The following is a 21,464-nucleotide window of genomic DNA, read 5'->3' as shown; positions in this document are numbered from 1 at the left end:
ACACAGGGTTCCCGAACTCAGTCCAAGACATGGCTGCTATGGGTTCTGGCCTGATACCTTCAGTCATCTGTCCTGATGATCTCCATCTCTGATGTCCTGTTGTCCTCCATCTGTCCTGATGTCTTCCGTCTCTGATGTCCAGATGTCCATCTTCCTGTTCCTGGATTGCCTGTGGGGCCGTCTATCCTGCACTTATAAGCTGCTCTTCACTGAGTGTCCGTGAGCAGCATGAGGTCCTGCGCTCCCCTGGAAGTTCCGGACTTTTACTTACCTGATTTTAGCTTGTCTTGTCTGGTCCTCCATTCCCGAGTCTTCGTCAGCACCCCTGTTGTCCACGCTTGCCAGATGTCCTTGTCCACCTCTACCTCCTGTCCGACCTGCCGTTACCCAGTGGCAGGTCCAAAAGGGCTTAGAGTGGTCGGAGGACTACTCAGAGACCAACCTTCCGTGATTGGCCTCACCGAGTCTGTGCAGGTCAGCGGGGACCTGGGCTTCCAGTCCTAGCCCAGACGGGACTTCATCTCTCCTGCCTCGGCGCTTCCTTGGAGCTCCTCTCCTGGTTCGCTGAGGTCCAAGGGCACACTTCTCCCTGGGATCGGGAGCATCCCCTAGCGCTCCCTCCTACAGATCCGCTACAGATTGCAAAGGCCATGTGCCCGCTGGAACTATCCTTTTCCCAGGTTTTCTTCCTGGACGTTTATCTTGGACCCAAGAATGTTTTGGGGGGGAGTTTTTTCTGTTTTTCCATACGACCTGCAGGAGGTGCCTGCACCATCCTTGTTCCAGTTCCAGATGCCTTGCCTGGTTTTCCAACCTCTCGATGGCAGGGAGGGGACCCCCTTTGAGGGGGGGGGGCGCTGTTGCACTCCTACTCGTGGGTCCAACCCACGAGCAGGCACTTACCTTGCGGCCCATGGCCGCCGACGCTCCTTCAATGTGGCTTCTGCCGCCCCCGGACCTCTCCACGCAGCAGGAGGCCGCCAACATCCTCTTCACCGCGGCAGGAAGCCGCAGACTTTGGCCTGCTCTTCAACATCATGGCTACTGGAAACGTCATCTTCCGGCAGGCCCGAAGGCCTGCTCCTCAGTGGCATGGATGCTGCCATCGCACCACCCCTGCCTTCCTCGTGCGGCAGGGAGCTGCCTTCTATGTCACGGCCTGACTTGCGGCACGTTCCTCCTCCTGCTCAGCGGCAGCAGCAGCATGGCCGCTGTCCAAGGTCTTGCACCTCTTCCTGTTTCCTGTTCCTTAGGCGTGCGGCCGAATCTCTTTCAGCCACTTAAAGGGCCAGCAAGGGAGTGTCCCCCTGGCCCCACCTGATGACCTCATAGCTGGATCCTCCTCTTCAGCCCTATAAAAGGGCCCTGCAGTCATTCCTTCCTTGCCTTTGCAAGGAGCCAGTCTTCTTGAGGACCCGTCTCTGCTCTTGCTTGGCATTCCTTTCTTCATGGGATCCTAGTCAGATACCTGAAAAGATCGGGACCTGGGCGCAAAACTGATCGCCCATTCATTCTTCACAGCGGGAAAGAACAAGGGGAAGCGGCATCGCGGGCGACCATAGCCCGCTGGATCAACAACGTAATTAAAGCAGTATACATAGCGGCAGGGCGCATTCTACAAGGGCCCAAGGCAGTCTCCTGGGCTGAAACCAAGCCGCTTTCGCCAGCCGAGATCTATTGGGCGGTGACATGGTCCTCCCTACATACCTTCTCCAGGTTCTACTGCCTGGATGTTTAGGCCAGGGAGGACACAGTTTACGCAAGAGCAGCACTATGTGGGCCACGGGCAGCCTCCCACCCTGTAGGGGAGTAGCTTTTGTACATCCCATTGGTCCTGAGTCCATCTGGCTACATGCTAGGAAATGGAGAAATCACGACTTCCGGCGATGACGTGATGGAGACGGAAGCACAAGGGGAAAGTTCCGCGGGCCCGCTCCCTTGAATCGTTAAAATATCACAGTTTTAGTGCTCGTTTTTGATCTTCCTACCTGAGACATGCCGCGAAAACACCAGCCAAGCCCAACCGAGGTGAAAAGTCGAGCGGGTTATGCGAAGGACTGGCGTCCATTGTAAATTGGAGCGCCAGCCAACCCACCCACGTGCAGCCAAGATGGCTGTGGCGGCCCCATCGGGGGAACCAGTGATGGCTTCAGTGACGAAGGAAGCCCTACAAAAAATCTTGCAGCGAGTCACTGAAGCGCTGGATGGATGGCTATATAAACTTCAAACAACAATGGAGGATATTAAAGCAGCGGTCGAGGGGTATTCCAAGAGACTGGACATTGCTGAAGGTACTATCTCAGCCCTCGGAGACCGCCTGGCCACTTCTGAACGCCAAGTGGGGGAGCTCCAGGGCCGCCAACGTGAGTTGCTGGCTAAGATGGAGGAGCAAGAGGATAGGGGCCGACGAAATAACTTAAAATTTATCGGCCTCCCTGAAGAAGGGGAGGAGGGAGAACTGAAGGATCTGGTGGAGAAATGGCTCCTGCAGCAAGTGGGCCTGGAATTAGTCAGCAAGCATCTTCAGTGTGAACGGGTCCATCGCGTGGGCCCTGCCCATGACGGTCAGGGGAGGCCGCGTCCAATAATGGCCCACATTCTCAATTGGGACCATAAGACGCTGCTGCTGAGGGCCTACCGCCAGAAAGGGATGCTGGAATACAAAGGTCAGCGGCTACTCTTTTTTTAATGATTTCTCAGCCAGCACTGCAGCGCTGCGGAAAACGATGGCTCCTGCATGTACAGCGCTCCACAAGTGTGGGATCTGGTTCGCCTTGCTGTACCCGGCGAAACTCCGGGTTCAGCACGACAATAAGACTCTCTTTTTTACCTCCAGGGAAGAGGCGGAAGGATTCTTGGAGACCCTCCCGCGAATGGAAGAAGTGTAAACAGCTATAGTGTTAGAACATAAGAACATAAGAAAATGCCATACTGGGTCAGACCAAGGGTCCATCAAGCCCAGCATCCTGTTTCCAACAGTGGCCAATCCAGGCCATAAGAACCTGGCAAGTACCCAAAAACTAAGTCTATTCCATGTAACCATTGCTAATGGCAGTGGCTATTCTCTAAGTGAACTTAATAGCAGGTAATGGACTTCTCCTTTTTGAGCAAGCAGCTGTCTCTCTGGGCCCGGCGGTGCTCTGAGTTTCTCTACTTTGTTGGGACATTGGGGGAGGCGGCCTTGTTTGGGCCCCGATCGTGCAGTGTGGATCCTGGATGTTTTTTCTGAGTCCCAGTGGGAAGAGGCCAAACCACCGAATTTTTCATCTTCTCCTCTTCCCTGCTGGCGGAGGCCAGTTGAAAAACAGGTTCCAATGGCTTGTTTGTCCTTAAGAAGAACATAAGAAAATGCCATACTGGGTCAGACCAAGGGTCCATCAAGCCCAGCATCCTGTTTCCAACAGTGGCCAATCCAGGCCATAAGAACCTGGCAAGTACCCAAAAACTAAGTCTATTCCATGTAACCATTGCTAATGGCAGTGGCTATTCTCTAAGTGAACTTAATAGCAGGTAATGGACTTCTCCTTCCTTCCATCTACAGTTTGAGAAGTTTGTACGTGCTGGATGGGATGCGCAGACAGTGAAGTGTTTCTTTTATCCATTCGTCCAGGCTGCCATGCCGTCGCACATCACGGGGACTGCCTCCACTACTCCCTGCGAATCGTATTGACTTGGGGTTTCAGAGGTCTGGAGAGTGTGGTGGCATATCTATCGGAGGACTATGCACCTATGGAATGGGGAGCGGGGCCGGATTAGGGGGACCCTAACTCCTGATGGTTGGGATAGGGATTACCCTGTGCCTTTGGGAGCAGTGGGGGGTATATCTGTTTGTGTTGAGAGTTACATGGCTGTTTGGTGTGCTTGCTAGAGTGTGTGGTATTGGGGAAGAGGTTTGGGGGGGGGGGGGGGGGGGGAGAACGGGGGTTTAAAGAGCTGGACTTCAGTATTCAAGTTACTAGATGTGATAATGTTTTCTTCTTATTCTCTGAGGCCCAGCCTGGGAGGCATTGGGGATATTGTTGTCAGTGGGACCAGGGGCATTAGCGGGCTCTGGGTTATCCTTTTTCTGCCTTTTCACCATCATGACGCAGGTTAAAATTGTTATTATGAATGTGGATGGCATTCACTCCCCGATTAAGAGAGCCAAATTGCATGCTATGTTTAAGCGTATGAAAACGCAGGTCGCATTTTTACAAGAAACCCACCTAGGGGATGGTGAGCACGCTAAGCTGCAGAGAGACTGGTTGGGCCAGTGTTATTATTCCTTCTATAACAGACGCCAGCGGGGAGTGGCCATCCTTGTTCATAAAAGCTTCCATTTCAGCTTGCATGCACCTGTCGGGTTGAGGGGGATCGGTATGTTATAGTGGCGGGCACACTTTACCAGCGCAAGATTGTTTTCTGTAACATCTATGCCCCTAACATATATTCCCATGAGTTCTTTGCTTTTCTGATAACTGTACTGGATGATTTTTCGGATTATAGCTTGGTGATGGGCAGCGATTTCAACATCGTTGCAAACAAGCTTCTCGATACTAATCCACCCAAAGCACCTAGTGGGGCCGATGGTGCAGAGGGGATTAATTTTCTCTGCGAGGAACTGCACTTAATAGACGCCTGGCAGGTTCTACTTCTGCAGGAGCGGGATTTCACCTTTTTTTCCCAACGCCCTCCACACCTACTCCAGGCTGGACTACCTGTTAGTCTCGGATTAGTGCTTCCCTAGGGCTCAGGACGCTATTATAGGGGCCATTTCCCTATCAGACCATGTCCCGGTGACCATGGTCCTCCTATGGGGCTTGGGGGTTAGACCTCCCTTTTTCTGGCGTATGTGGCCCGACCTCTATTTAGATACAGAATTCCAGGGGTATCTGCAGAAAAACTGGAAGGAATACGTAGACCGGAATGTTACACCAGAGGTTTCCCCTATGACTGTGTGGGAGGCTGGGAAGGTGGTTATGTGGGGGGCCATAATAGCCTATGTGGCATAGAAAAACTGCTGCTGTAATGCTGAAATTTTAAGACTTACTGAAGTTCTCAAGGAGGCCCAGACCTCCCATATGGGAGACTTGTCGGCTGACGCTAAGGCCCATGTTGATAGGGCTCGAGAAGCGCTCAATTGCTTATTGCATTAGAGAGCCTCGAAGTCTCTCAGATACTATCAGTATCAACTCTATAAATATGGTAATAGGGCCAGCCGACTGATGTCTCATCTGGTCCGGCCCCGAGGGCAACGGGCGTCGGTGGTAGGGATACGCGATAGGCATGGGATACAACAGGCTGCTCCTGATGCGATTGCAGCGCGGTTTATGGAGTATTATAAGTCTCTATATGATAACAAGCCAATGAGCGTTGAGGCGGCGGAGAAGTTGTTTAGTGGGCTTCAGTGGCCCCACTTGATGCAGGACCACCTCGCTGCCCTAAACTGGCCTCTCACCATGCAAGAAATCTATGCCGTGATTCACAAATTAAAGCTGGGTAAAGCAGCGGGGCAAGATGGGTTTGGATCAGAATTCTACAAAATCTTACGTTTTAGTATTTTGTCCCCCCTACAGTCCTATTATGAAGACCTCCTGCACACTAACACCCTGACAGCATTGTCTAACCAATCTGTTATCGTTGTTCTGCCAAAACCGGGCAAAGACCCCTTGGAGGTTGGGTCCTATCGCCCCATATCGTTGTTAAATGTGGACGTCAAAATTCTTGCCTCCATCCTCTCTGCTCGCTTAAACCCTATATTACCGCTTCTTAACCATGAGGACCAAACTGCATTTGTGGTGGGCCATCAGGGGGTGCGAAATATTCGCTGCCTGCTGGCGGCGCTCAGCTATCAGGTAGAGGTGGAAGCACTGTTCCTAAGCCTGGATGCCGAAAAGGCGTTCGATTCTCTATCATGGGAATATATGTTTTGGGTATTGCAGAAGTATGGTTTCACGGGTACATACCTACAGTGGTTGCGCATTCTCTATAGTAACCCCAGCACCACCATACTGCTTAATGGACTGCCCTCGGGGCCCTTTTCTATACATTGTGGGGTCCACCAAGGTTGCCCCCTTTCGCCTTTATTGTTTGTACTGGCCTTGGAACCTCTGGATATCTGCCTTCGAAAGGAGCAGGCTATTAGCGGGATTAGTGTCGATGGCCACCCCCTAAAAACGGAATTGTTTGCCGATGACATCCTACTCTTTGTGGGTAGGCCACGTACCAGTGTGCCTATTATTGCCCTATTTGACCAATTTAATTTGGTGGCGGGTCTCACAATAAATTATAATAAATCAGAGGCTTTGGCCTTAAATGCCAATCTCCCTGACACGTGGGGTGGACCCTTTCCCTTTCGGTGGGCTCCTGGCAAGATCAATTATCTCGGGGTCTGGATTCTGCGAGACTTGAAGCACTTATATGCTTTAAACATCTCCCCTTATATTGTCCGACCAGAGTCCCAATTGGCGCTTTGGCAACCATTGCCACTCTCTCTTTTTGAGTGGTGCGCCCTAATAAAGATGGTGTTGGTACCTAAAATCCTCTACTTGTTACATATGGTTCCCTGCTGGCTGATGGTGGGTGATGTCTGGTGCCTGCACTCAAGTTTACAGCATTTCCTATGGCGGGGGCGGCGCACGCGCCTTGCTTACACAGTACTGGAACGCCCTAGGGATCATGGAGGGTTAAATGCACCAGATTTCAGGCTTTATAATGTAGCCTGTCAACTCAGGTTTGTGGGCGAGTGGCTCACGGAGTCATATCAATATTGTGATACAGGGACGTTGACCCATATGGCGGCCCCAGGGTCCCCTTTGAGTCTCCTTGCGGTTAGTGCACGGCCTCGCCAAACTGTGTCCTATCCCATGTGTTATTATACCCGTGTATAAAGGCCTGGCGATGGGTGCGCCGGCTGTGCAATATGTCCGGGGTTAGGTCTCTGTTACTCCCCTTTTTGGGTAACCCAGAATTTTTGCCGGGCCACGACAGCGGCCCAGAATTTCAATCCTGGGCCGATAAGGGGATAATGTTTGCTTACCACTTGTTTGATCTTGAGTCACGTCTTTTGCTGGACTTTGCAACCTTGGCGCACACCTTTCAAGTGACCATGAAACAGTTTTATGCCTTCCTTCAAGCACATCACTACTTGCAATCCTTTGCTTGGAACACTGCCACATTGGAGGCTGAAATGAAGTGTGAAACCAACTTCTTTGATACGGCTTGCTTAGCAAACAATATTACGGGATGGAAAAAACTCGGGCAGCAGTATCGTGCCCTTGGCCACACTGTCCGCTTGGCTGCCCGCTGGTCTACGGCTTTGAACTCCACTGTTACTATGTGACAGATCTCAGCTTGGTTTAAGGCTCTTCACAGGATGCTGCCTGACCTTGGTCTTCGGGAAGTAAAGTTTAAAATCCCGCTATGATGATGTTCGGCGGTTCAAAATGCGGCTAGCCACATCCTCCCTCTGTATCAAGTGCGGCGTGCAGGACGGCACACTACTCTACCGGCTGTTTGACTGTCCCTTACTGTGACCTTTCTGGGTGACTGTTCTGGAAGTGGTCAGGGCTTGTTTTGGAGTGTCCTCCCGCATATTGTTGTCCAGCCTACTGCCTGGGCACCAGCCCGGGGGTCCATCGAAGGCTAAATTTGAAAGAGTGGCTATCATGATGGCCTGTTGGACTGTCTTGGCTGAATGGACGGAGCTGCAGACTGTGCCTTCGGCTGCTGCCTGGTTTGGCAGAATGGCCTCCTTAGCACAACTGAAAAGGTGGGACTATCTGGCTGGTAAGCGACGCCCGGACAGTATTTATTGTGCCTGTTGGGCCAAGTGCTTCGATGCCTTTCCTAAGGCTCTACAAGATGGACTGTACCTTAATGGCTACACATTGCTCTGGTCCCCCAAAGAAGGGGGGGGGGGAGGGAACTAAGGTGTGTATGTGGTGTGCAAGGGTTGGGGGGATGGGGGGAAGACGGGTCTGGGGGAGAAAATTGAAAGCCAGGGTCTGTTGGTACTTTGTACCTTCCTGCTTGTTTTGGTTATCTGGTTATCATGATTTGTTACTTGTAACTTGTGGTCATGACTGAAGCTGTTTATGTTTGATGTACCATTTTCCCTGTTAATAAAAAAGTATTTTGACAAAAAAAAAAAAAAAAAGGAAATGGAGAAATTACTTACTTGACAATTTTGTTTTCCTTAGTGTAGACAGATGGACTCAGCATCCCGCCCACGGCTGCTACAGAAATAGAGAACCTCGGATATCAAATCTCGAGACTGAGCAAGTAAGGGTAAGCCACGGCCTACCTCTAATCCAAGACACCCGTGGTTTCCCAGGTGTCAGCGTTCATTGTTTCAGTGCATTGGTGGTCTCCAGTTTTAAATTTTACATATATATAATCAGTTGAACCAGTTCAAGGTCAATCAAGGGTAATCAAATATTAAGCAACATGTATCTACACTGGCTTTTCGAAGAGAATACTGAAGACCTGAGCATGCTCACGGGTATATGTAGGGTGACGTCAGCTTTGAAATCTGACTCCGTCTCCCATCTGTTATCAGGAGTACACTATACCTATTGGTCCTGAGTCCAGCTGTCTACACTTAGGAAAACGAAATTATCAGGTAAGTAATTTCTCCGTTATGTGATTGAATTTTTTTTTGTTAGCACTTGCGCTGCAGCATTTTGCAAAATTTGTAAAATTGATATAATACCAGGGGTTATATTTCTTGAAATGTTTAACAGTTTTGGTTCTATAGAGTTTGAAACCATGAATGAATGGCATGATCACTATCAGATAAGTCTATATTTCTAATTTTTTGTTCTAGTTCAGATTGGGGATCCTCGATTGTAAATGGAGGATGATAAGAAAAAGAAATGGGCTGTTGATCCAGAGTATTTTGGCTTATGATAAAAGGAATGGTTGATTCAATCATGTAATATCAGACCACGGCATTGGTGTGATTTTAGAATTTAAGGGAGTAGCCATCTTTTTATTGATGAAAATCAGATCAAGCATGTGCCCAGCTTTATGGGTTGGGCCAAGAGTAATCAGATCAAAGCCTAATGCTGTGAGGGAATTAGTGAGTAATTCACAGGTGTTTGAAAGTGGATATTTGTCCATGTGTAAGTTGAAGTCTCCTAAAATGATAGATGGCTTCTTGGGATTCAAATTGCAGGTGAAAAATTCAATAAGAGGGGAATTGTTGTGGTCCAACAGTCCAGGAGGACAATAAACGAGACAAATTTGTAAGTTCTTTGAATAAAATAAGGTAATTTCGAATGGAGAGACTATTTTAGCGGATGTTCGTTTTTTTTGGAGATCAGCATGAGACCGCCGCCCATACGGTTTGGTCTTGGAACAGAAATAATATTGTAATTCCAATTTACAATTTGGTTTGTTAGGACCACATCAGTTGTTTTCAGCCAAGTTTTGGTAATCGCAATAATGTTATGATTATCATCATCTACAAGATCAGAGATCACTGGTATTTTTTTAACAATGGATTGAGCATTAATCAAGACAATAGACAGCAATAAGCAATTGTTAAGAAAATCAGCATTATTATGAGTAATGTTGATTAAGGATCGATTACAGTTTGTTTTTACTCTGAGTTGTATTGCCCAGCGGCTTTTTCCTGCAGTCCAGTCTGTGTGATATTTTCCTTGATTGATGCATATTGGAATCACAGAGTCGGAATGGAGAACCATGCTGTACTGAGCAGTAAAGTAAAAGGTTAAATAGACAGATAGAGTTATTGAGGACAGTAGCGGGACTGCATGAAGGGACGTACAAAGGGGCATGCCCCTTTGTCGTGCTCCTTCGGCGCACAGCGCCTCCAGCATCTCGCTAGCACTTATGACCCCCTCGGTGCCCTTGATGATATCAGATGGACGGGATCAGCAACCAAGGAGGGAAGTGGTGCAGTGGTAGTCCAGCAGCAGAGAAATCCGGAGGCCTCAGGTGTCAGCAGAGACAAGGCTGATAAAACAAGTAATCACTCTTTCAACTTCCCCCCAAATAGTAACATGTTTTTAATAAACTGTCTAGCATCCTTATCAAGCACTGGCAGGTTTAGATTCTGTAATCACTAGGAAATAATATCCTGATATCCACGAAGAATATAAAGTTTTATAATATTCAGCAAAACATTCTTTTCTCTGGCTAGCTATAGCTGTTACTTTTCCAGCTTTAGTTTTAATCTTATTAATTTTTCTCTTAAATCAAATTTGTTTTAAGTGCCATGGCAGTAGTTTGTAGCTTATTTGCATAGACATAAAAATGCCATTCAGTTATATTCAAATAGGCATGCTGTTTGAGAATTCTCCAGCATATTAAATCTTTTTTCTGAGATTATTTCCTTTAGCTGATCAACACAACCACCTACAGGCCTAATAAATCCAGCATATATATGAAAAAAACCCATTACTAGGAACCGCTGCCACAACCCCAATAGTGAAGCCCAAACACAGCGAAACTTCCACCATTGATTCAGTGAGACCTCAATCCACCACACCCCAACACCACTTGCACCCTGGGGAAACACCATCATTAGTCTCTCCTTTTTATCGTTTTTTTTTTTTCTTTGCATGTAAAACCTCAATAGGTCTCTCTATTTAGAAGTTGTTCCCTGGGCGAGGGCACATATGTGCCCTCTTCAGCACACATTGCTTTCGCAATGGAGTCTATGGTTGCAGAACTATGCAGTGAGGCTGCTCCTCCCATTAGGGGTGAGGTACCAGTTTGACAAGTGGTTACAGGCAGATCCTCTTAGGAAGGGAATTTTCTCTGAAGACACGGGATTGGTTGGTTTGATAGTGGCAAGCCTCCAGGGCTAGAAGGCTCACTGTCAGGAACTGGTGGTACAAGGGCGCTGGAATTCAGCAGAGCAGCAGTGGAACATCAACAGACTGGAGGCATGTGTGGTTTGGTTAACGAGCCTGCGGTTCGCCGTGCAGCTAGAGGCTCGGGCGGTTGGCCAGTTGGGATAATGTCTGACAATGCAATGATGGTGGCTTACATCAATAATCAGTGTGGAACCATGGTGTGGGCAGAGGGGCATCTCCTAAGCATATATGCCTCTCACATTGCCGGAAAGGATAGTATCAGAGCTGATTTTCTCAGCAGGAGAAACTTGGGCCCAAGAGAATGGGAGCTGGCGAGCGAGGACTTTCAGTTCCTGGTGGACCGCTGGGGCCTACCAGATCTAGACCTATTGGCATCCTTCAAAAACGTGAAAGTTCCACACTTCTTCAATCGCAGACAGGACCCAAACGCGATGGGCATAAACGTTCTCATTCAGGAGTGGCTATGAGATGCCTTGCTGTGTGCGTTTCCACCCTGACCTTTGATAGGCAGGCTGATCCAGAAGATTGCAAGTCAAACCAACACCGTCCTTTAGTGGCTCGGGATAGGGCTCGAAGGCCGTAGTAGGCTGATCTCCAGAGTCTTCTGGTGCAGTCCCCTTAGACTACTGTCTCGGATGGATCTGTTACGTCAGGGGCCCATTCTACATGAGGATCCGGATTGATTCTGTCGTACGGTTTGGCCATTGAAAGGGCTTAGTTGTTGAAGCGGGGTTATTCGCCTGCTGTAATTTCCGCTCTATTTTGGGCCCGTAAATTTTCTACTACTCTAGCCTATGTTAGAGTTTGGAAGGTCTTTGAGGTCTGGTGTTCTGAGTAAAGTACTCAACTGCTCAAGATGGATATTCCTTTGATTCTGGAATTTTTACAGGATGGCTTGCTTAAGGGTTTGGCCCTTAAAACCTTGAAGGTTCAAGTTGCAGCCCTGGCTTGTTTTGGGAGTGAGTCAATGGAGGGCCTTTGTCTTCCCATCCAGATGTGTCCCATTTCTTGCAAGGAGTTAAGCATCTTTGCCCCCCCATTGCAGCTTCCAGTGCCTCTGTGGGATCTTAACTTGATTCTCGAGTTCTACATGGGTCCAAATTTCCGACCGCTACATACTCTTTCCTTGCGGCTGCTTACCTTGAAGACAGTATTTCTGGTAGCAGTCTGTTCAGCACGTCGGGTCTTTGAGTGCAGGCGCTTTCCTGCAGTGAGCCTTTTCTCTGTATGACTCTGGGTGTGGTTCAACTTTGGACTGTGCCCTCCTTTTTGCCAAAAGTGGCTTTGGAGTTTCATTTGAATCAGTCCATTTCCCTGCCTGCCTTGAACAGGGACAGAGATGAAGCTGAGTACCATCTTTTGCATTCCTTGGATATCAAGCATCATTTACTACAGTACTTGGAGATAAATAAAGCTGTTCAGAAGTCTTATCACCTGTTTGTGCTCCATGGTGGAGGTAAACAGGGAGCTTCGATGACTTGGGCAATGATAGCCCACTGGATTAAGGCGATCATTATGGCAGCCTTTGTGGCTGCTGAGATTGCCTTGCTGAAACAGATTAGACTGCACTCCACAAGGGCTCAGGCAGTATCATGGGCAGAACTTCTTTTGTTGTTGCCTGCTGAAATGTACCAAATGGCTATGTAGTCATCTTTGCACACCTTCTCCAAGCATTACTACCTGGATGTTAGGGCTAGGGAGGATGCCACATTTGCGCTGGTGATATTGTTTGGATCGCTGGCAGCCTCCTGCCCTTTTCAAGATTAGCTTTAGTACATCCCACTAGTTGGGTTGACCTGCGTGAACACTGAAGAAGGTGAAATTACTGTTTACCTGATAATTTTCTTTCCTCTAGAAAGGGCAGTTCAATCCCAGACCCACCCTCGGCTGCCGATCTTTAAATTTGTAGTTGACCTTTTGTTGCGCTCAGGGGTGTACCCTTCTCCTGGAGCAGTGAAGAACGGCTCCCTGGTAGGGACCAGGAAGCACCTGCCCCCAGGGGGGCGGAGCACTGGAAGAGACAGAGGCTAGGATAAGCTTCACCACTGGAAACCTGTGGTCCCCCCGGGTGGAGCGGCAGTCAAAAAAGCAAACGGAATGTTGGGAATTATTAGAAAGGGAATGGTGAATAAAACGGAAAATGTCATAATGCCTCTGTATCGCTCCATGGTGAGACCGCATCTTGAATACTGTGTACAATTCTGGTCGCTGCATCTCAAAAAAGATATAATTGCGATGGAGAAGGTACAGAGAAGGGCTACCAAAATGATAAGGGGAATGGAACAACTCCCCTATGAGGAAAGACTAAAGAGGTTAGGACTTTTCAGCTTGGAGAAGAGACGACTGAGGGGGGATATGATAGAGGTGTTTAAAATCATGAGAGGTCTAGAATGGGTAGATGTGAATCGGTTATTTACTCTTTTGGATAATAGACTAGGGGGCACTCCATGAAGTTAGCATGGGGCACATTTAAAACTAATCGGAGAAAGTTCTTTTTTACTCACGCACAATTAAACTCTGGAATTTGTTGCCAGAGGATGTGGTTAGTGCAGTTAGTATAGCTGTGTTTAAAAAAGGATTGGATAAGTTCTTGGAGGAGAAGTCCATTACCTGCTATTAAGTTCACTTAGAGAATAGCCACTGCTATTAGCAATGGTTACATGGAATAGACTTAGTTTTTGGGTACTTGCCAGGTTCTTATGGCCTGGATTGGCCACTGTTGGAAACAGGATGCTGGGCTTGATGGACCCTTGGTCTGACCCAGTATGGCATTTTCTTATGTTCTTATGTTCTTATGTTCTTATAGGGACCCGGGCTGTTTGGACTTAGGTGGGCCTCGCAAGGTCTCCTGGAGAGGTGGTAGACAAGTGTGCCCACAGACAGTAAGGGAGCGCGGTCGGACTCAAGACTGAGGTTCAGATGGAGCAAGGAAGTCCAGAACAGCGTAGGTGATGACAAGGCAAGGGACAGAGCCAGAATCAGGAGACGTAGTCAATCAGGCAGGGGTCAGAATCCGAGAGTCAGTCCGAGGAGTAGTCAGGCAAGGCAGAGGTCAGGGTCCGGAGGTCAGATGAGATCACAAGGCAGGCAGAGGTCAGGATGCAGGCAGCAGACAGGCTGTTTGGACTTAGGTGGGCCTCGCAAGGTCTCCTGGAGAGGTAGTAGACAAGTGTGCCCATGGACAGTAAGGGAGCGCGGTCGGACTCAAGACTGAGGTTCAGATGGAGCAAGGAAGACCAGAACAGCGTAGGTGATGACAAGGCAAGGGACAGAGCCAGAATCAGGAGACGTAGTCAGTCAGGCAGGGGTCAGAATCCGAGGGTCAGTCTGAGGAGTAGTCAGGCAAGGCAGAGGTCAGGGTCTGGAGGTCAGACGAGGTCACAAGGCAGGCAGAGGTCAGGATGCAGGCAGCAGACAGGAAGGTCAAGGAACAGGCCGAGATCAGTACCAAAGAGACAGTCCGAGGGTACTACCTGGGGAGACAAACAGAAGGATGCTGGAACAAGCCTGGAATAGTAGGATCCTGGAACGAGACAGGAACAAGAATTAGAACGCAGTGACAATCTAGCACACAATACAATGCCGACCCGATTGCCAAGGCAAGGAAGTGCAGACAGGGACTTCGTTAAGTAGTTCCTTCAATCAGGGTGCGCCACGGAGCTAGGACCCGCCCCTGGCCCTACAAGAGGCCGGGTGGTCCTCGCATGCGTAGGGGCGTAGCCAACGCCACGGGAGACGCCGAACTCCAGTGTGAGGCCTGATGCACAGTGGAAGACCCTGCGACTGCTGCCGCGAGACGCTGAGGCCTGGAGGTGCTCGCGGCTGCCGCTGGGGAGGCCGACCCAGGACCTTCAGAGGCGCCAGAGAGGTGAGCAGACCCGTGCATGGGCCGGATGCTGATGGGGCGCGCAACAGTAACCCCCTTCTAGGCCTCCCTCTACTCAGCCATGGTTTGTCAGGATAAGTCCTATGGAAGTTCTTCAGGAGTTCCTTATCAAGAATGTTGTGGGAATGTTCCCACGAGTTCTCCTTGGCCCCATAACCCTCCCAGGCTAGGAGGTACTCCAATTTCCCTCAACGCCGACGGATGTCGAGGACCTATCTTACCTGAAGAGACGTATCTGGTTCTGCAGAGACCCGTATAGGAGAGGGAACTCTACGCGAGGGCCAGGAGAGAACCAAAGGCTTCAGCAGCGAAACATGGAATGTGTTATGGATGCCCATGGCACCTGGAGCTCATACGATACTGCTCCCACTCTTCAAATCACCGGAAACGGGCCGATGTATTTTGGAGCCAACCCGTGAGAGGGAAGTGTCAATCTTATGTATCAGGTGCTCAGCCACACCTTCTGGCTAGGACGGAAGAATGGAGCAGGACATCTATGGGCATCAGAAGTATGCTTAGAATGTTCAGCAGCCTGGGTAAGGCATTCTTTGACCTGGTTCCACACCTGACAAATGGTGTGGGCCATAGATTGCGCAGCTGGAGAAGGAACAGTCAGAGGAACTGGGAGTGGCAGCCGAGATTGTCGTCCGAATACCACAGAGAATGGAGATACATCGTGGCAGCAGCGATGTGGGTATTGTGCGACAGCTCAGCCCAGGGTAGTAGATCAGAGCAGTTGTCCTGTTGATCATTCACATAGGAATGGAGGAATGTCTTTAAGGTTCGGTTGGTCCTTTCAGCTTGACCATTGGCCTCTGGGAGATAGGCCGACGTGAAACTCAAGGCAATGTTAAACTTCTTACATAGGGAGTGCCAGTACCTGACGACAAACTGTGGTCCTTGATCGGATAAAATTTCCTTTGGGAGTCCATGGAGGCGGGAAATGTGTTTCAGAAACAACTTGGCTAATTCTGGGGCCGATGGGAGGCCTGGCAAGGGAATAAAGTGACCCATCTTCGAAAACCGGTCAATAATGACCCAGATTACAGTATTGTTGTGGGACGGAGGCAGGTCTGTGATAAAGTCCATTGAGATACTAGACCATGCCTCGGTAGGTGCTGGCAGTAGTTGGAGTAGGCCCCAAGGCCGTCCGGTAGGTGGCTTCTGTTGGGCACAGACGGGGCATGAATCTACATAGTTACGAGAGTCTTGCACCATGTTGGGCCACCAGTAGTGTCTTCATAACATCTCTAGGGTCCTGGCAAAACCCGGTTGTCCTGCCAACTTGGAATCATGAGCCCATTTCAGAACTCGTTCACGTAATCTACGTAGAACGACGGTTTTCCCAGCTGGAACTGTGATGGTCATGGCAGGATCTATACCGTGTTTCTCCAATAATAAGACAGATCTCATATTTAATTTTTGCTCGGAAAAACTGGTTAGGGCTTATTTTCGGGGATGTCTTATTTTTTTTCATGATTGGTGAATGAGGACAAGGCTAAGCCTGCCGCCTCTTTCATTCACCAATCAGATTCAATTTTCGACCGAACCTTTCGGTTCGGTCTTCATTATTGGCCTGCCGCAGGAAATCTTATATTCTCGCGGTTTGGGCCGATTTTATTTTGGCTGTCCCCCGAAACAATACCCGAAACCCGCCCCAACCCTTCCAATTTGATGAATTAAAACTGGGTTTGTATGGTAAAAAAAAACCAAACAAAAACCCCAAACTCACCCCAACCCTCCAAATGTACTTCATTGCAAACCCCCCCCCCCCCCCCCCCCCCCCAAAAATAAAAACCTGCCGAAACTCCCTGGTGGTCTAGCGGGGGTCTCAGGAGCGATCTCCCGCTCTCGGGCCGTCGGCTGCCAGCAATCAAAATGGTGCCGATGGCCCTTTGCCCTTTCCATGTGACAGGCTATCGGAGCCATTGGCCGGCCTCTGTCCATGGAAGGAGCAATGGACTGCCCATCTCCTCCTTATGGAGAGTGCCCACGGTAAGACGGACAGCCCCGGTTCGATGAGTGATCAGCCCCGGAAGGGGTTCTCCTTGAATGGAGGTGATTCGGAGTTTCACATCTAATGGCTGAAGAGGAATGTTCAGAAGCTTGACAATGTCATCCATGAGGAAGCTGCCACTTGCTCCGGGATCAACTAGAGCAGTGGTGGCGAAGGATTGGACCGCAATGCCCAGAGAGATGGGAAGCAGGAGTTGGGGGTCGGTGACAGTAGCGCCTAAGCTCGGGACCCCCGCCGGGCTCAGGCGTTGCAGTTTTCCAGATGAGCTGGACAGAACTGCCGAAGATGTCTGGAAGTGCCACAATAAAGGCAAAGACCCTCCTTCCTCTGACGGAGATGTTCGGTCAGAGATAGTCGCCCACAGTTCACCTCCATAGGTTCCACCACGGAAGAGGGTGGTGGTGCTGGAGTCTTGGCTGGAGGACTCGGGACACGCTTAGGGCGTGGTAGCGGAGAGCAGGAAGCCTTTACTTCTAGGCGCCTTTGTCGGAGACGATGATCGATCTTCCTGGTGAGGGAAATCAGGTCCTCTAGAGATGTGGGAGTCTCATGGACGGAGAGTTCATCTTTGAGAGCGCTGGAGAATCCATCTAGGAAGATGGCTTGCAGACAATCTTCTTGCCACCCAAGCTCAGTAGCCAGGGTCCTGAACTCCACCGTATACTCAGAGAGGTGGAGCAGATCATGGTTGGCTACAGACTGGTGGCCTGGATCTCCGAAGGTTTGCTTGAAGAGAGCAACAAACTCTGATAACTTGGAAAGTATGGGATCAGAGCGTTCCCATAAGGGAGAGGCCCATGCAAGAGCCTTCCTTCCAGGTGGAAAAGGATAAAAGTCACTTTAGTGATCTCCTTCAGGAACAAGGAGGGTTGCAATGCAAATTGCATGAAGCACTGGTTGAGGAAGCCACAATAGGAGCGTGGGTCCCCATTGTATCGAGGAGGTGCAGGGAGCGCCAATGATGCTTTGGGTAGCATAGAGGCCGATAGACCCAAGGGGTTGGCCAGAACTGTATCTCGTAGCTGGTAACGAAGCTCTTAGACTGAAGAAGCTAGCGATTCCAAAGCTTGATGATGTTTCTTGACTGTGGCAGCCAAATCCAGTAGGGCCCTGGAGGCGGGAGACTCCGCCGAGTCCATGGCCTTGGCAACCTGTTGCGCTCGGGGGTGAACCCTTGACCTGGAGCAGTGGAGAATGGCTCCCTAGTAGGGACCAGGAAGCACCTGCCCCCAGGGGGCGGAGCACTGGAGGAGACAGTGGCTAGGATAAGCTTCACCACTGGAAGCCCGCGGTCCCCCCTGGGTGGAGCCCGTAGGGACCCGGGCCGCTTGGACTTAGGTGGGCCTTGCAGGGTCTCCTGGAGAGGTGGTAGACAGGCATGCCCACGGACAGTAAGGGAGCGTGGTCGGACTCAAGACTGAGGTTCAGATGGAGAAAGGAAGACCAGAACAGCGTAGGCGATGACAAGGCAAGGGACAGAGCCAGAATCAGGAGATGTAGTCAATCAGGCAGGGGTCAGAATCCGAGGGTCAGTCCAAGGAGTAGTCAGGCAAGGCAGAGGTCAGGTTCCGGAGGTCAGACGAGGTCACAAGGCAGGCAGAGGTCAGGATGCAGGCAGCAGACAGGAAGGTTGAGGAACAGGCCGAGGTCAGTACCAAAGAGACAGTCTGAGGGTACTACCTGGGGAGACGAACAGACAGATGCAGGAACAGAAGGACGCTGGAACAAGGCTGGAACAGTAGGATCCTGGAACAAGACTGGAACGAGACTGGAACAAGGCTTAGAATGCAGTTACAGTCTAGCACACTATACAATGTCGACCCGATTGCCAAGGCAAGGAAGTGCAGGCAGGGACTTCCTTAAGTAGTTCTTTCAATCAGGGCGCGTCACGGAGCTAGGACACGCCCCTGGCCCTACAAGAGGCTGGGCTGTCCGCGCGCATGCGCTTAGGGGCATGGCCAATGCCACGGGAGACGCCGAACTCTGTCGTGAGACCTGATGCACAGTGGAAGGCCCGGCGACCGCCGCCGCGGGACACCAAGGCCCAGAGGTGCTCGCGGCTGCCACTGGGGAGGCCGACCTGGGAACTGCAGAGGTGCCAGAGAGGTGAGCAGGCCCGTGCGCGGGCCAGACGGGGCGCGCAACACCTTTCTTCGGGCAAGCTATGCAGAGTATGATTCCTGCTCTTCGTTGAAAACTGGTAAGTGGCTTCTCTAGCTCTTAGTTTGCTAGATATCTTCCTTCTTTTGGCTGAGCTTCGTGTTCCTGGTGGTTGGGAAGCCTGAATAGTTGATTGTTAATAGCAATGTTCAAGTATAATCAGTTTTGTCCACAGTTTGGCTTTTCCAGAAAATACTGGCTCGCTGATGTCTGGGCGAGACTATATGGCCATAATGTCAGCTTTTCCTCCGTCTCCATCTGCTGGCAGAGATGCATAATCCACTTGTTGGGATTGACCTATCCTTAACTAGAGGAAAGTATTAGGTAAGCAGTAATTTCTCAATTCTTTATTTTAGATGGAGAATGTACCAGAACAACTGCTGGAGTGCTTGAGAGGAACGGTGTAGGAATTCATAAAACCCCTAATGGAATTACATACAAGGGGAATTGGCAAAATGACAAGGTAATACATAATATATTAGATTTCTAAAGGTTTTCTTATTTGACATGGTTATATTAATTAGGGAAGCTTTTAGATGTGAATGGGTGTAGACAGTTTATGCACATTTACTGATATTGAGCAAATTGAGGGGGTTGAAAGAAGAGTTACTGAGCTTATTAGAGGATTGTAAAATTCTCCACACATGGAGATGAGGAATGGGGAGTGTTTACTTGGGAAAATAATTAGGGGGATTTAGCTCAATGGTTGTTCATGACACTGAATGGGATGAGCCTGACCTTTTATTCAAAGAAATTTAATCTGAAGTGGCCCTCCAATGGGAAAACTAACTGCAAGAGAATGCCTAGCTGTAGATGTTTCTGGCAGGAGCTGACAGCAAACTGGAAGGCAATGTACTGAGATCTTAGCTCTTATGAGTGGCAGGGCCTGTGCTAGCTTTTATGCTGTCCTATGCAAACAACTACTGTGTTGCCTCCCCCCACCCTGTACCCCATGCATCTCTCTCCAGTATTCTAAACTTTAAAATCTGATATTTCTCTCTACCTCAGTCTACCCCCTCTCCTTTTCAATCCATGGCCAGTGCAAGGATATTAGATACTCTAGGCAAACTTTAAAGCTTCCACTCCAGCCCTCTATACACACACACACATACACTTAAAAATTATGCATTTATAATAACAGATTTTACATTAGAAAAGAACATTAGGGCACAGTCTTTTAAGGTAAAAATATCACTTACAGCAACCTGTATATTATGTTTACATGCACTGCTGTGGCACCAACCTGAAAACCTTGCAAAAATACCCGTATGGTATTAGGCCTATTGTAATGCATGGGTTTGGATGTGGGTTTGACTCTCTATTGCGATTAGCGGTCTGTGGTCCCTTTCTGTGGACCACTGCTCTTACCTCCAACCTTGATCCGGGTGCTGGCTCCTCCGATGCCACGGCAAGCCTTCCTGCAGTTCGCGTGGCCAACCTCAGCGGATGACTGGGCCCTGATGCACAACGACACCGCTGATTCCAGCAAGGGCTGTCCCTAGGCACACGCGCACCCGATCAGTCCCAATTTAAAGGGCTAACGCGGGGAAATTCTGCACGGCACTCCCTGATGACGTCTGGAGCCAAGGCCTATTTAAGGCTCCCTCTGCAATGCCTTCATTGCCTCGGAAATAGGTGAACTCCTCCTCAAGTAGTGGAGGAGTAGCCTAGTGGTTAGAGCAGTGGGCTACAAACTGGGTAGACCAGGGCTGAAGTCCCACTGTTGCTCCTTATGATCTTAGGCAAGTCACTTTACCCTCCATTGCCTCCAGTACAAACTTACAGCTAGATTTATCAAATAGCTATAAATAAAGTAAGGATAATGCCTGTGACAGAAAAAGGGGTGTGGCTAGGGTAATTTTGCAGATACTCCAAAGCGTGATATTTTTCCGCATCGCATAGCTATTATCGCACACTGTATTACGTTATCGTGGCGTGTGTTATTTTTCCCTGTATAAATACTGACTTCCTGCACATGCCTCTTTGAGGGTGTATGATGTGTTGAAGTGAGAGGAGAGGAAGTTAATGTTGTCAGTAGAGGAGTTTATGATGATTACTGAGTGAGTCATCTTGTTTACTGTTGTCATCTGTTTCCCTTAACTATTTTGTCTTTTGTCTTTTTTGTTGTAGTGAAAGTTTGTTAGTCCAGTTTGTCATTTTCTGTGGGGGTGGTGAGGAGGAGGTGCAGAGGTGGTGAGGAGGTGTGTGTATATTTGTGTGCTGAGGAGAGGATGGAGCGTAACAGCATGGGGAGAGAGGAGAGAAGAGGTGTGAGGAGAGGATGGAGAGGAAGAGGTTGCGGAGGAAGTGGGAGAATGAGGGCAGGAGTGCCAGGGGAAGGAAGATTAGGAATAGGGACAGGGGCAGGAGTAGGGAGAGGCAGCAGGGAAGGGATAGGAGGGTGCAGGTGGGGGAAGGGGCTAGGTAGGCAAGTGCAGGGAGGAATAGGGCAGCATAGGGATAGAAAGAGAGAGGAGAGAGGAAGGGAATTAATAGGCCAGGTTCAGGAAATGGGGAGGAAGGGAAGGGAGAGGAGAATGGGATGGAGAGTGAGGAAAGGGAGTACACTTCTCTA

At 49.5% G+C, this 21,464-nt stretch overlaps 1 protein-coding gene across 2 annotated transcripts in view; it reads left to right on the top strand.

The window, feature by feature from the left end:
* MORN2 (MORN repeat containing 2) overlaps positions 1–21,464 on the top strand; it is a 219,970-nt gene that overhangs the window by 105,341 nt on the left and 93,165 nt on the right. For both annotated transcript variants that reach the window (XM_029594370.1, XM_029594369.1), the window contains one exon: positions 19,246–19,352. In XM_029594370.1, the coding sequence (XP_029450230.1) occupies positions 19,246–19,352 (107 nt within the window). The remainder of the gene's footprint in view (positions 1–19,245; positions 19,353–21,464) is intronic.

Source organism: Rhinatrema bivittatum, chromosome 3, assembly GCF_901001135.1.
Source record: "Rhinatrema bivittatum chromosome 3, aRhiBiv1.1, whole genome shotgun sequence".
Taxonomy (NCBI): domain Eukaryota; kingdom Metazoa; phylum Chordata; class Amphibia; order Gymnophiona; family Rhinatrematidae; genus Rhinatrema; species Rhinatrema bivittatum.
Note: the sequence above shows the minus strand (reverse complement) of the source record. Positions and strands in the feature narration are given on the sequence as shown.